General features: G+C 34.6%; 2 protein-coding genes across 4 annotated transcripts in view; one reads left to right on the forward strand and one right to left on the reverse strand.

Moving 5' to 3' along the window:
• Positions 1 to 5,469, reverse strand: part of LOC125170709 (uncharacterized protein C3orf20 homolog) — a 136,340-nt gene extending 130,871 nt beyond the window's left edge. The window contains exon 1 of the mRNA XM_047867394.1: positions 5,459 to 5,469. The gene's annotated coding sequence lies outside the window, so the exon portion shown is untranslated. The remainder of the gene's footprint in view (positions 1 to 5,458) is intronic.
• METAP2 (methionyl aminopeptidase 2) overlaps positions 1 to 15,361 on the forward strand; it is a 29,059-nt gene that overhangs the window by 5,925 nt on the left and 7,773 nt on the right. For all 3 annotated transcript variants that reach the window (XM_047867414.1, XM_047867415.1, XM_047867416.1), the window contains 2 exons: positions 4,343 to 4,408; positions 8,233 to 8,335. In XM_047867414.1, the coding sequence (XP_047723370.1) occupies positions 4,343 to 4,408; positions 8,233 to 8,335 (169 nt within the window). The remainder of the gene's footprint in view (positions 1 to 4,342; positions 4,409 to 8,232; positions 8,336 to 15,361) is intronic.

Genomic DNA, 15,361 nt, shown 5'->3' on the forward strand with positions numbered 1-15,361 from the left:
CAGGTGTGTAGTAGTATGTTATTGTGGTTTTAACTTGCATTTCCCTAATGATTGATGATGTTGAACATCTTTTCATGTTTTTGCCTTTCGTATATCTTTGGTGAAATGTTCACATCTTTTGTCCATTTTTCAATTGAGTTATTTGTTTTACTGAGTTATAGTAGTTCTCTATTCTTGATACAAATTCTTTATCTGATAAATGTTTTAATATTTTCTTTCATGTTAGTATTGTTTGCAGCAGAAAAGATTTTAATTTTGATGAAATCCCATTTTATTTATGGGTCATGTTTTTTGTGTGTTATCCAAAAAGTTAAATAATTGCTGTCTCTAGGGTCATGAAGATTTTTTCTTATGTTCTCTTCAATAAGTTTTATACATTTTTATTTTTATTTTTATTTATTTATTTTAAAGAATGGAAAGTTTTGTTTTTTTTTTAAATCTTTATTTTTGAGAGACAGATAGCATGCAGGTGAGCAGAGATGGAGCAGAGAGAATTTTGAGCAGGCTCCACACGGCCAGTGCAGAGCCGGATGTGGGGCTCGAACTCATAGACCATGAGATCACGACCTGAGCCAAAATCAAGAGTTGGGACATTGAACCAACTGAGCCAACCAGCCACCCCAAGAAGTTTTATATATTTTTAGCTGTTATGTTTAGGTCTATGATCCATTAGAATTCATTTTTGTATATAGTGGAAGGTAAGAATTAAGGTACCTTTTTTTCTTGCATATGGATGTCCAGTTGTCATTCAACAAATGTTAATTGATTTGGACATGGTGCTAATCCAGCAATAAATATGAACAGTCTATACCTGTTAAGAATATCCTGGGATGCTGTGAAAGACTTACAAAAACATAAGTTGTGGGGCACCTGGGTGGTTCAGTGAGTTAAGCGTCGGACTTCAGCTCAGGTTGTGATCTCACTGTTCATGAGTTTAAGCCCCTTGTTGGGTGCTGTGCTGACAGCTCAGAGCCTGGAGCCTGCTTCCGATTCTGTGTCTCCCTCTCTCTGCCCCTCCCCTGCTTGCATTCTGTCTGTCTCTCAATAAATAAGCGTTAAAACATAAAACGTAAAAATAAACATTAAAATCAAAAATTTTAAAAACCAAAAATAAATAAACATTAAAAAAAACATAAATTGTGGCATGGTATAATACATGGGAGGATAAGCATATATAGTTGAGTATTCGGATCCAGGCTCTACTACCCTTCTGGCAGTAAACAGTAGCTATTATTCCATACCGAATACAGACCTTGAACATTGGATAAAGTAATTAGCCTCAGAAGAATGAGTATCAAAGGAGGAGCTTCTTCTTACCTCATTTTCAAGATAAAGAAACCATGGTAGAGAGAGGCTAAATAATTTGCCTAACATCACACAGCTGGAAGGACTTTTAGGGTGTGTTTAAAACTGGATATATATCTTGAAGCATTTGTTTTAGGTTGAGTGTAGTGTTATGTACGGTATGCTAGACATTGAATGTTCTTCCAGAGTAAAGACCATCTTGTTTGCTATTTTACTCCTTTTACCTATTTGAGAAGTCAGCAAATTATTATTATTATTTTTTAATGTTTGTTTTTGAGAGAGAGAGAGCGTATGCACACATGAGTTGGTGAGGGGCAGAGAGAGAAGGAGACACAGAATCCAAAGCAGGTGCCAGTCTCTGAGCTGTCAGCACAGAGCCCAACATGGGGCTCAAACTCATGAACCATGAGATCGTGACCTGAGCCAAAGTCGGATGCTTAACCGAGCCACCAATCCCTAAGCAAATGTTTATTGAATGAATGAAAGTTACTATTAAAATTGTAGTGCAGAATATATGAATTAGTGTTTTCTTTTTTAATTAATTTTTTTTTTTTTTTAGAGCACCTGCAAGCAGGGGAGAGTGGTGGAGGGGGAGGGGAAAGGGGGTGAAGGAGGGAGAACCCTGGGATCATGACCTGAGCTGAAATCACTAGTCAACCACTCAACTGACTGAGGTACCAAGGCACCCTGAAAGTTGTGTTTTCTAAAAAAAAAAAGAAAAAAATTCATGTTAGGGGCTCCTGGATGGCTCAGTTTGTTGTCTTGATTTCGGCTCAGGTCATGATCTCTAGTCAGATCAAGCCCTGCATTGGGCTCTGCTCTGACAGCGTGGAGCCTGCTTGGGATTCTCTCCCTTCCCCTCCCCTGCTCATATGTGTGTGTGTCAAAAATAAATATGTCTCATATGTCTCAAAAATAAATAAATATAAAAAAATTTTTTTACTGTTATTTTTCTTGAGCTTTGGAATCTAGAAACCAGTAATGCATAAGTTGGCAATGTTTGTGTTCCCACTGTGTTTCCATGTTTCCTGTACCCAATTTCATGAGGTTGAATGAACATAAGAAATTGCAAACTTCTGGGGCGCCTGGGTGGCTCAGTTAGCTAAGCATCCGACTTCAGCTCAGGTCACGATCTCACAGTTCGTGGGTTCGAGCCCCGCGTCGGGCTCTGTGCTGACAGCCCAGAACCTGGAGCCTGTTTCAGATTCTGTGTCTCCCTCTCTCTCTGACCCTCCCCCGATCATGCTCTATCTCTCTCTGTCTCAAAAATAAATAAACATTAAAAAAAAATTGCAAATTTCTAAGTCAAAAATTGTCAAATATTGGCTGTTTTCTATCACTCAATCCATTAAAGCCCTATATCATGTTACCTCCTTCTGTTAAACTGCTGTTTCCTATTTCTCATTTAGGTGAAAATAAGTAGGATAAAATAAGCGAAAAGAACATTCATTTGTTGAATAGAGTGAATATTTATCATGTGCTTAGTCCTGTGCCTTAGTTTAAGAAATGGTGTATAATCTTTAAGGAGCTCACAGACAAGTAGGGTCATTGTAGCTCCCTTATCATTTTGCAGACAAAAAAAAAAAAAGATTATAATTTTGTGTGATAATTATAATAGAAGAATATAGGTGGTAGCATGGTGAGATAATTTATGACTCCTGCTTATCATTCTGGGAGTAGAAAATTTAAGCATTCGTTTGACATTGTTTTATGAGTGTGGATTTCATGATCTAAAATTATTGATGCTAGCCATGAGTTACTGCCACTAGGGGAAACATTTAAAAGAAGACTATACGGTGAACATACTATTAAACTGTCAACTTCTAATTGTTGCCACAGCTTCCTATTCATCCCTGTTTCATAGCATTGTGATTTGTGGGTAGATTGGCATACTTGATGACTGTTGAAATTTATTGAGCAGCCTTTTTAGAAATTCAGAAATTCCAGTCTATTTTTTGGTACCCTTTATTTAAAATGTTTTAAGTCACTATTTATTTAATCTTGGCCATAATAGTATCCTTTATCTTTTCTCCAAGAGAATGGCATGGGCTTTCATAAAATATTGTTATAAAAACTAACAGATAGTGGTTACTTTAGTTACTCTTTTGCCAACTATTTTTTCAGATAGTTCTTAATCTCCATTTTTGGGCATCAGGTTCTTTTGAGAACCTGACAACTGAACCTAGGAAAAGCATATATACCCTCTGATTTTTGTGTACATTTGACCCAGAAGAACTCTTTCTTTAATAACAACTATACCGGAAAATATATTTAAAAATTTTTAATTTTTTAAATTTATTTTTGAACAAGAGAGAGCGCAAGTGGGGGAGGGACAGAGAGAGAAAGAGGGAGACACAGAATCTGAAGCAGGCTCCACGCTTGGAGCTGTCAGCACAGAGCCCAACGCGGGGCTCAAACCCATGAACCGTGAGATCGTGACCTAAGCCAAAGTCAGATGCTTAACTGACTGAGCCACCGAGGTGCCCCAGGAAAAGATATTTTAAAATATGACCCCCTAAATATCCCTGCCTGGATTAGGAATCAGGTGATACATTCTTGGTCCAGTTCTGCCATTATCAGTTAGGATTACCTTGGGCATGTCCGTTAAACATTCCTTGTTTTACCTCATAAAGTTGCTTTGAGGATCACATGAGGTCATGAAATACTAACCTGCAAAGCATATGTAAACAAACTAGTAATATTTTAGGTGAAGTCACCCAGTCATTAGCATTAAACTAACACTGGTTATTTTTCCTAGTTTTTGAAAAAGAGTGTTAATGTACTTTTTATTCTTAAAAATACCTTTTTCAATAATTCTTTTATTAGAGTGAGTCAGAGTTTCCTTAGTGCTTTTGATTATACAAACCAAATTTTGATACATTAGCATATATATAGAATTCTGTTCTAAGAATATTGGATCAACTCTGTTGTATGCTATTTAAGATGCTTTGTGTGTGTGTTACTTGTCTGCTTATGCTTGTTTTGTCTCTCTGTTTCTGAGACAAATAAATGTGTACTTGAAATGGTCTTTTCTTAGATGGAGATGGGGATGGAGATGGAGCAGCTGGAAAGAAGAAGAAAAAGAAGAAGAAGAAGAGAGGACGTTAGTATCTTAAGTTGGTCTTAAAAAACTTGAAGTGTTTGTTAACCAGCTGGTTTGAAGAGTAGGTTTGAAGTTGCTTAAGATCCTAGTGTGTGTCAGGGAAATAAATTTAGGCTTAACAGAGGTAGAATTTAATGAAACAACTATTCTTTCATTTAATAGTCCTGTTGGTATTTTCTTTACCTATTGTTGAGATAAGGGATGTTAATAATAAGTTGGTTGCATTTTACCACAATTTAGGGATGAGTTTATCATTTAAAACTTGAATAATGCAAATAACAATTCTTTCAGGGATGACTAAAGTGATGCCACTGTGTGGTAATAGGGTAAACATAGTTGGCAGTTCACCTGCCAGCTTTGAAATTACAAGATTCTTGATGAGTATTTAATGAGGATTCCCATTATTTAAAATTTGTGCATATGGTAAAATGTTACTAATGACGTATTGCACTATTTCATATTACTTAAAATATGATCCTACTTGCGTTTTGTTTTATTTTAAATGGCAAATCAACATCTTCAGGGACCTGGAATTCTATTAGGGAGACCAGGGGGAGAATGTATAGTATTGGGGAATAAATGTTGGGTTGGGTTGAGAATCAGAACAAGTTCTAATCTTGGATGCCCTTTGGGCTATTAGGGAACATTGAATGTCTGGTTGCACCTTTCTTTAAATCTTTCAGGCGAAAATTTTATGAATTAGAATATTGGGGCTTGACTCATTTTTATCTCTGTGTTGAGAGAAATACCTAACTTTTTTAAGAAAGCTTTTGGCTCTGCCAGCATTTTTCCTGATGGGTCTCCAGATGAAGATAGGATAGCCTTCTTTCTATTCAGGCATCTACTTTTGTTAGGTCCTTCTACACATAGGATGTCAGTTCTGTCCCTAGCATAGTCTGTATTAACAAAAAATTTTTTTTTTAAGTTTATTATTTTTGAGAGAGACAGAGAGCAAGCAGGGAAGGGGCAGAGAGACGGAGACACAGAATCGGAAGCAGGCTCCAGGCTCTGAGCTGCCAGCACAGAGCCCGACACGGGGCTCGAACTTACAGACCACGAGATTATGACCTAAGCCGCAGTCAGCCGCCCAACCGACTGAGCCACCCAGGTGCCCCCGTAGTCTGTATTTAATGAGCATAGGCTACCTATGTTCTAGAAGTCTTCCAGGGATTATATCATATTCCTTCTGTTCAAAAATTGTTAAAAGTGTGCCCATGAGACAAGGTATTGTCTGAAAATGGTTTGAGAGATAACTCTTTCTCCCAATACTCTTAAATTACTCCCTAACAGAAGTAGATAAACAGGGAGTAATGTTAAGGGGCTACTTTGTATATGCCACTGGTAGAATTCTTCCACTGACAGATGTTTTACTATGATGCCATCAGCTTTTATTGTGCCTCCTCTGAGGATGTTGTTGAACCTATTGTTCATTACATTTCTTTATGAGTACTTGTAAGAGACACTCTTTTGTTTGGTCTTAGTATCAAGAATAATTGTGCTTTTCCTGAGTACTTATGTATTTATCTCATAAGCATGATCTATATGCAAATAACCTAGCTTTAAAAATATATATATTGGCTACTAGAGGGCTTAGAGCCAAATCTGTGGTTTTGTATTGGCTGTATTTCAGGTTCTACTTTATGTTCTTTCCATGTTTTGATTTTTGTTCTCTTATTTACTGTTTCTTATTTGTTTATTTTTGATCTCCTTGTAGGCTATCATAAATCACTTCTGGAATAAGCCAAATAATGTAATAATGAGCCATTCACTGCCCTTATTTTCCTCATTTATAAAGTGAGAGAATTACAAATGATAGTAATGATAACTGTAGTACAGATTGTATAATTATTCATAGTTTTAGATAAAACTTGGGCAGGGTACATTAGTATTTTCAAAGGTTATCCAAGATTTCATCTGGTTCTTCATTTTGTGGATGAGGAATCTGAGGCTTGGCACATTTGGCCATTTGTCCAAGTCACAGTTAATAAGTGGTTAAGGCTAGTCATATTTTTATTACAAATTTTTTTCTCTAATGTTCTTTTTGAGTCTTTTGCTTTAATAATTTATGGACAGTATAAAAGGCATCTGTCAGATTTGTAGATGAAATAAAGCTGAGGGTGGTAATACTTTTGTTGATAAACTCAGGATTTCAAAAGATCAAAAAAACTGAGAAATAGACTAGGATTAGCAAGCTGAACTTTTATAGATGTACATAAAATTAGAACAGGGTAATAGGATCTAAGGATTTTGAGTGCTAGTACATTGTGAGCCAAAAAGCAGGGAGTCTTAACTATTTAATAGCTCTAAGATTTTTAGAATTAAAAGTATAGTCTTATATTAATTATACCTTATTTGGACTATTAATATAAATCAATTCTGATACCAACTTACAAAGAACATTGACAAATTCAAGGCTGGCACATAGGGGTGAAAGTGTTAAGAACCATTTCCCTTAAAGTGGTTTCTTATCATAGAGAGGAAGGAATCAGTTGAAATGAAAAGTAAAATGTTTTCAACTGCAAAGAATAAAGCTGGAACTAACAGTATAAGTATAGGAAGAGGTTTCTAATAGTTATAGTTCTTTCAAAATGAATGGATTTTTGCTTGGGAGATAAAGACTGCTTCCATTGTTAGGAGTTCACTGCCATCTGTCAGAGGCATTAGGGGATTCCTAGATTGAAGTGTAAAGCTAAATTAGTTGACCTCTAAGATCTTTTTTTATTTTAAATTTAAATGTTCCCTCTTAGGAGGGCCCTAAAACAGTGTTTCCCAAGTTTACTTGCCCATAGGACGCTTTTAAGCATTATGTAAAGACGGAAAAACATTTGGTGCTCATGAGATACTATTTGGGTTAAAGGAAGGAACTGAACATGGTTCCATAGATAAATGATTTGGCTCAATAAAGTCATTTTTATTTATATAGTTTTTTCCCCCCATTGCAGAACAAAAAGAGCAAAATATGTGTTAAAATTGAAGACAAAAATCTGTAACATAAGACCAGTTATAACCAAAGAAAACCACATATTTCACCTCAGTAGTTGAAATGCTGGAGATATACATTAAATGTCTTATATTACTGCATAAATTAACTCAACTTCCTGGCAGTCTTTGGAAATAGCAGTCATTACTAAAAGGTGATTCTTCATATAATAAGAACTATGTAACTAGTTCTTATGTATTTAAACATTTTTTTCAGAAGACAGATCTCCAGATGTTTTTGAAAGTCATCTTGGAACACTGGTGTGTTTTAGAACATAGTTTGGGAAATAATGCTCTTAAAACATATGTAAGAACTCTACCTTTTTTTAAGTATCTGGAAATTTTATATGGCTACCTAAATTCTTTTAGCCCTGGGTATGTATATGCTTAACTTTTATACCTTATTATTTCCTTGAAATAAGTTTTTCACTTAATTTATTAATACATAGTAGTTTTATATTTTTATTTCATCTTTATAGGATTTCTTTCATATTTTCTTGTTGCTTCTTTGATTTTTATTTATGAAAAACAGCCTTCATGCTATTCCATTTCCAGTATAGTAAATGAAGACAAAAACATTAGAATGTGCTTTCTGCCAAGGCATATACTATTTAAATACATAATGGAATTCTAAGGAGTTGAATATTTCTATTCCCAAGCAGCAGTACATCGGAGAGGAGGTGGCCAGCATGGTGAAATATCTTCTGTTTTTAACTGTAAGACAGCAAGGAGATTCTTTAAAATTAGGTCATATAACAACCATTAGGAACTGAGAAAAACTGTAATGATAAGTGCTTAATTTTATTTTTAACTGCAGGAGTTAATGCTTTATTTGTATCTCACAGCAAAAGTTCAAACAGACCCTCCCTCAGTTCCAATATGTGACCTGTATCCTAACGGTGTATTTCCCAAAGGACAAGAATGCGAGTACCCACCCACACAAGATGGGTAAGGATCATAAAATAACTTCCAGTTTGATTTTTGAAAATTGTAGCTTAGCAATAAAGCAGATTTGATTTTTCTCAGAGCTTTGGTCCACCACCTTAATAAAAGCTTGTGAATTTGTTAACCAAAAATACAGTAGAAGCCCTCTTATCCAAAATAATTGGGACCGGTCATAGTTTAATCAAAAAAGTATGTTAAAGTGGGGAATAACAAAAAATAAAAATCTTTATTGATAAAAGTTAAACATTTGTTTTTTATCATTCTTGATATTTGAACATGTTTTTTCTCATAAGCTATATCCATAATGCATTGTCTTTGAATGTATTCCATTTTGAGCTGCTGTGAATAGAAACTATGTAGTCTGAGGTCTGATACTTGTAAGTTTACATTTTTTTTCCTGAAACCATTTGCAGTTCTTATCTACACTTAATGTGACATGTTTTTTTTTTTTTGATGACTTGCCTTTATTTAGACTTTTCTGAGTAGTCAATTTAGTTTTCATAGGAATAATTTTTTTTATGTACTATATAACAAAATTACAGAATTATAGTAACTGATAATTTACACCGGTTTGTGAGCAAATCACCTGATTGTTCTGAAAGGCAACATTTCCACTGGTCAGCAGACACTCATAGTGGCATTATGTTGACTGGCTAAGAACATGGAAGCTGGGATTCATTTGAATACCAACTCTAATGCTTATTAGCTTTGTGACTTGGGCAAGTAATTTATCATATCTTTGTTTTCATTTCTTCATCCATAAAATAAGCACTTCATAGGGTTGTTGTGAAGGATATATGTAAAACATTTAGGGGTAACAGACACATGTAAGCATTGTTAGTTGCTGCTATTATTATTCGGAACAGGAACCTGTCAGCCCCTAATTTTCAGAATACAGTGGCCATTGGTCAGTATATTTTACAGAGGGAAGTGAGACCATCAGTTAATCCAGTGGTTGCCATAGTTGGTTAAGAAAGCTTCTACTGTAGCCTTGTTTCACTGACCTGTAAAGACATCATTGTTTTTCTTTAAATTTAGGAAAGAACATGATATTGTTATATTTTAATCCCCCTCCTTAATTCCCAGTGCCTATAGGGAATAAGTCTATAAAGTTCTGAAATTTTGTGTCATGAGCATCTTTTCTTTGGATTTGAATTCATCAATCACCATCCCTATCTTAAAGCATCTGTTTTTGAAATGTTACAGGCATGTAATTTAACTTTTTGTAGTACATACGATATAATCAACATTTATTTTTAAATATAATCTTTTTAATTTTTTTTTTTTTTTGCTTGTTCCCTCTTCCTTCCCTTCCTTCCAGACCCATGTAACCACCTAGCAGGTAGCCTTCCATATTTTTATATGCTCCTATATGTACACATCTATGTCTGTTTATGTAGGGGGAGTGTTTTGGTCTTGTTTGTTTTCCAAAATGGAATCCTATGCACATTTTCCTCACCTTTTCTCATTCAGGAAGGCTCTCCAAGTCAGTCAGAAGACCTGTTATTCTTTTGAATGGCTTTATAATATTCCATAGAATGAATATGCTATATTGTATTTTACCTTTTTCTAATCGATGAGCATTTACTTTGTCTCTAATATTTTTTGCCATATTATAAACCATTCTGTAATAAGTATTTCTAAGATACACATATGTATTTATGTATACGTGTTTATGTATGTGTCTCCTTACACTCTGGCAGTTTTACTGTGTGATAGTTTTCCAGGAGTGGAACTGCTGAATCAAAGAATATGTTAATACTTTAGTTTATGATTCTCAAACTGCTAATGATTGTGAGCATTTTTTGATTGTTGGCTTTGTTCTTTTGCTCTTGTAAAAGTTTTAAAATTTTGAATATGGTATATTACACCTCTGGATTCCTAGCAGTCTCTTAGATTTTTTTCAAACTCTTCCTCTGTGTTTTATTATGTCTTTAGTTAGTCTGGAATTTTTTTGTGTAGAGTTGGGAGTGCTAATTTTATTTTATTTCAAATGGACAGCCAATTGTGCTAGAATTGTTTATTCATGAAATAATTCATTCTACTCGATGGAATAACCACCTCTGCCATATACTATATTCTCATATTATGGAACTATATTTTCTTAGTCACCCAATTTCTATTATTCTACGGATCTGTTTGTGTATTCCTGTGCTAGTATTTGGATTTATCAGCAACTTTATATGTTGATAATTCAATAAGGCAAGTCTTTCTCCTCTGCCATACACACCCAAACACAGTTCTTTTTTATACTAAGCTGTTTTTTTTTTTTTTTAAATTTTTTTTTTTTCAATGTTTTTTATTTATTTTTGGGACAGAGAGAGACAGAGCACGAACGGGGGAGGGGCAGAGAGAGGGAGACACAGAATCAGAAACAGGCTCCAGGCTCTGAGCCATCAGCCCAGAGCCCGATGCGGGGCTCGAACTCACGGACCGCGAGATCGTGACCTGGCTGAAGTCGGACGCTTAACCGACTGCGCCACCCAGGTGCCCCTATACTAAGCTGTTTATTTAGTCATAATAGTTTTAACACATATACCCACAGAAAAATGCTCTCATTAGAATTCTGATCAGAATTGCATTATACCTATGTATCTTTTTTCAGAAAATTGACAGTTGTGTCACTTTATCTTATCCATTGTCATAGTATATTTTCCCACTTATTCTGATTCCTTTCAGGTAGGTCCCATCCCTTGTTTGTTAAATTTGTTAAGTGTTTTATGGTTTTGTTACTGATGTGAACAGGATGTTTTTATGTTTCCATTTCTATGTGTTTATTGCTAAGTGGAAGAAAACCATTGATTTCCTATACTTATTAAAAAATAGATTAATATTTTTAATAATGTGAATATAGTGGAACAGTTGAAGTAATGTTTAATACAAATAAAATTGAGATTTTATAAACCTTAAAAACTATCTTTCCCTCCTTACTATCATCTGTTGCAAATTAAACATTGTAGAGGTAGAATAACCTCTGATTTTGAAACAATAGAGGAAGATATTAATTATATGTTATATTTCTTAAGTAATACTTAAATATTTAAAAGCAATCTTGTATGCTGTGGGGAAATGAAAAAGAAGTTTAATGTGGTTATGTTTGCTTTTTAGTAAGTTTTAATTTTTTTTTTTTAATGTTTATTTTTTTGAGACAGAGAGAGACAGAACATGAACAGGGGAGGGTCAGAGAGATGGAGACACAGAATCTGAAACAGGCTCCAGGCTCTGAGCTGTCAGCACAGAGCCCGACGCGGGGCTTGAACTCACGGACCGTGAGATCATGACCTGAGCCGAAGTCGGCCGCTTAACCGACTGAGCCACCCAGGCGCCCCAAGTTTTAATATTTTTTGACATTCGTATAACCAGTTTTGACTATTTGCAAATAGATCAGAATCAGTATTCTTACAGGTTTGGTAAAGTATTAAATACAGTTTTATATCTACCCTTTTTTTTTTTTAAGTTTTCATTTAAATTCTAGTTAGCACACAGCATAATACTAGTTTCAGGTGTATAACATAGTAATTCAACACTTCCATATATCGCCCAGTGCTTGTCACAACAAGTGCACTTCTTCCTCTCCATCACCTGTTTCATCTATTCCCCCCACCTCCCACCTCCTGTAACCATCAGTTTGTTCTCTACATTATAGGGTTTGTTTCTTTGCTTGTCTCTTTTTTTCCTTCATTATTTTTTTTTAATAAACTTACTAAAAATTGCATGAATTATCACAAAGAACTTGCCTGTGTAACTACCACCCAGGTTGAGTGCAGCATTTTATTTAGCTTTTTATTTAAAATAATTCTGCACTTAAGAGAAAGAATTCCTGCATACCTTTCACTCAGGTTCTCTTTAACATTTGCCTCATCTATTGTTCTCTTTCTCAGGGGAATATGACAATTACACCAAATATATATATTCTGTATAGTATACCAGTAACATTCCATTTTCTCCTTGGAAGACAGAAAGATAGAGGGCAGATGTGGAAAATGTTATATTGGTGAATCTCTATTCATCTACTTTTTCTGAATTATTTGAAAGTAGTTTGTGTATTTTTGGATGGAATACTAGACAAGTAGATATCATGTCCTTTTCAGGATTGTCACATCTGGAGGCACATGATATCAGATTTTATCACTTGGATAAGGTGTATCTAGTTTCTCTAGTGTGTCATTACTATTTTTTCCTCTTATAATTAGTAATTTGCACTTCTAAAAAAACTGACTTTCTCTGTATTTCCTATGTTAGTAAAAATTTTTAAACCAATTTTGAATGAGTATAATATTCGATTTTGTATCTAGTATAATTTTATTAGTGATTTCGCTCTATTTTCTGTAACCTGGAATTAGTTGTAAAGGCTTAGATTATATTTAGATTTTGACAGGGACATACAAGTGATACTGTGTTCTTCATATTGAATCATAGTCTGTTGCATCAGATACAATGTCAGATTGTTCTGTTACTAGTTTTACTGTATGTGGTCACTTGGTTAATGTGATACTAGCCAGCTGTTTCTTTTTTAAAGGTACTTTTTTCTTTTTGCAGTTTCCAAGTAGTCTGTGGGTAGTTTGGTACCATTGGAATATCCTTTTTTTCAACAGCCTTTTTCTTAATTATTTTAATATCCATTCGTGCTTTATCAGTTTTTTCATTGGGGACTGCAAAATGGTGAATTTCTAATTCTGTAGTTCTTTCTACATTTATTAGCTGATTTTCTATAAGAAGAATTTTCCTGTATCAGCTGGGTCTCAATTAACTTTATCAGTTAACTATAGTTTCTTATAGGCAAAGTTAAAACATGCTTTATTTTTCTGTTTACCAGTTTTCAGAGGAAGGAATTGATCTACATGCAATCTTAATTTCTACGTTAAAGACATGCATTTTTATATGATTTTTATAAACGTGATATTTGGTGCTTTAAAAATATAAGTGTAAGTAGCTTTCAAGTTATCCATGCAGTGAGTTCAGAAATGTTTACAACTGTTTGAAACTAATAATCAGATTCCTTTGTATCTTTCGGTTTTACTTACATTTTATGCTCTTAACACATCTAGTAAAAATGATGAAATATTGAAAAGACTCCGAAATATGAAAGAGGTGTGGGAAGTTTACATACTCTGTAAACACTTCTGTGAAGATTCTCTTTCGAGCAGTTATTTTGATAGTTTTGTTGTACATACATAATTTATTTAAAAAGTATTTCTAACCCACCTCTGTCACTTGGATGAATTAATTGCCTTTTCAAATAATTATTGGCTCAGAATGTTTTTTTCATTTTACTGATTGCTATGTATTTGCTAAATAGACTGAACGTCAAAATATCAAATTTAGGAAAGAGGACAGGCTCCTTGATAATATTTTTTGTCTTTAGAACGAACCTGGAATTCTAATTTTAGATGCTGGCAGTGTATTTCTTGAATATTACTAATGGCTTTCAATTTGAACTCAAGACTTAGGAAAAGAATTTCTTTAATCTAGCTTCTGATTGGTACCTCTTTAGCAACAATGTAGAACATTCCATAACCTTTTGAAGAATTACTGCTTCTAAGAATCAGCTATGCAGCTTCAGAAGTGTAAGATGTTTGAGACCTGTTGATTTCATTATTGGAGATCTTTATTGTGCCATATTCTGATTCTAAAATGTAGTTAGATAGCATTTGAAATTTAATTATACTTAGCATTTTAATCTATAAGAAATGGATTTGAAGAATTGAAGAGAAAAAATGGGAATTGATAATGACCAATTTCATTTTCATGGCCCCACTGCATGATATCCATCAATTCCCTGTGGACATAGTCTTTCGTCTTAGCCATTCTAGAAAAAACATTTGGGGATGTTTTTGTTTTTCACAAAATGGCTTTTGAGGCAAGGGGTGCAATAATGGTATGGCTGTTGTATATGTGCCAGAATTATGGCCCATGTAAGAGACAACTGTGATATGTTTTGTTTAAAAACTGATGTCTTTAGCCAGTATTCTTATGCCTGGAAATGATTGATTCTTAGAATGTTTGGGTTCTTGGTTTCCCGGAAAGATTTTTGGATTCATGGGAGAGAATAAACTGGAGTTATATCTGGAGGTCAGGAGATTGTGGCTTGTCTGTCCCATCATGGAGTGAGCAACTATAAGTGTATTGCAGCTAAAAAAGATTGAGCCACATGTTGAGAATATACTTTTTAAAGGATCGTATCCTGTTACCTTCTAGTCTGAGGATGTTCCTTTGAATACTTGTAATTGCCTCTTGAATCTTCACTATTCTGATTAAAAGTAATTCATACACATTTAAGTATTTGTGGCGTTCAAAACTGACCTTAACAGATGGTGCTGCAATATTTCATTTTTTTGTAATGTCAGTATATAGATCCAAAATACATTTCCAAACAGAAAATAAGCCAAAGAAGCCTCTGTGATGCTTAAGTATCCCTAAAATGACATAGGACGGCCCCTTTGTGTCATTGTAGCAGATTAGAGGTGCTAGATGTTGGCACACAGGTAGCTGTTGGTGGTAGGAAGTAATCATAACTTGACAATGACCAAGAACTCACAGTATTTGGAAACATTAATATAGGGGCATACTCTAGAGCAGTGATGTTAACTTTTTCTATAAAGAGCCATGTAGTAAATATTTCAGGCCATGAGTGTTACTCACTTATGCTTTTATAGCATGCACGTAAGTACCTATAGACAGTATGTACACAAATAGACATAGTTGTATTGCAGTAAAATTTTGATTACGAGACACGTACCAGGCTGTATTTTGTATTTGCCTGCAAGCCACAGTTTGAGGAAAATAGGAGTAATCTTGAAGGCATCACTTTATTTCTTTTATTTTTAAATTAAAACATTTTTTTAATGTTTATTTATTATTGAGAGACAGAGAGAGCATGAGCATGGGAGGGGCAGAGAGAGGGGGAGACGCAGAATCTGAAACAGGCTCCAGGCTCTGAGCTGTCAGCACAGAGCCCGATGCAGGGCTCCAGCCCACAAACTGTGAGATCATGTCCTGAGCCGAAGTTGGACACTCAACTGACTGAGT

Source organism: Prionailurus viverrinus, chromosome B4, assembly GCF_022837055.1.
Source record: "Prionailurus viverrinus isolate Anna chromosome B4, UM_Priviv_1.0, whole genome shotgun sequence".
NCBI classification, from domain to species: domain Eukaryota; kingdom Metazoa; phylum Chordata; class Mammalia; order Carnivora; family Felidae; genus Prionailurus; species Prionailurus viverrinus.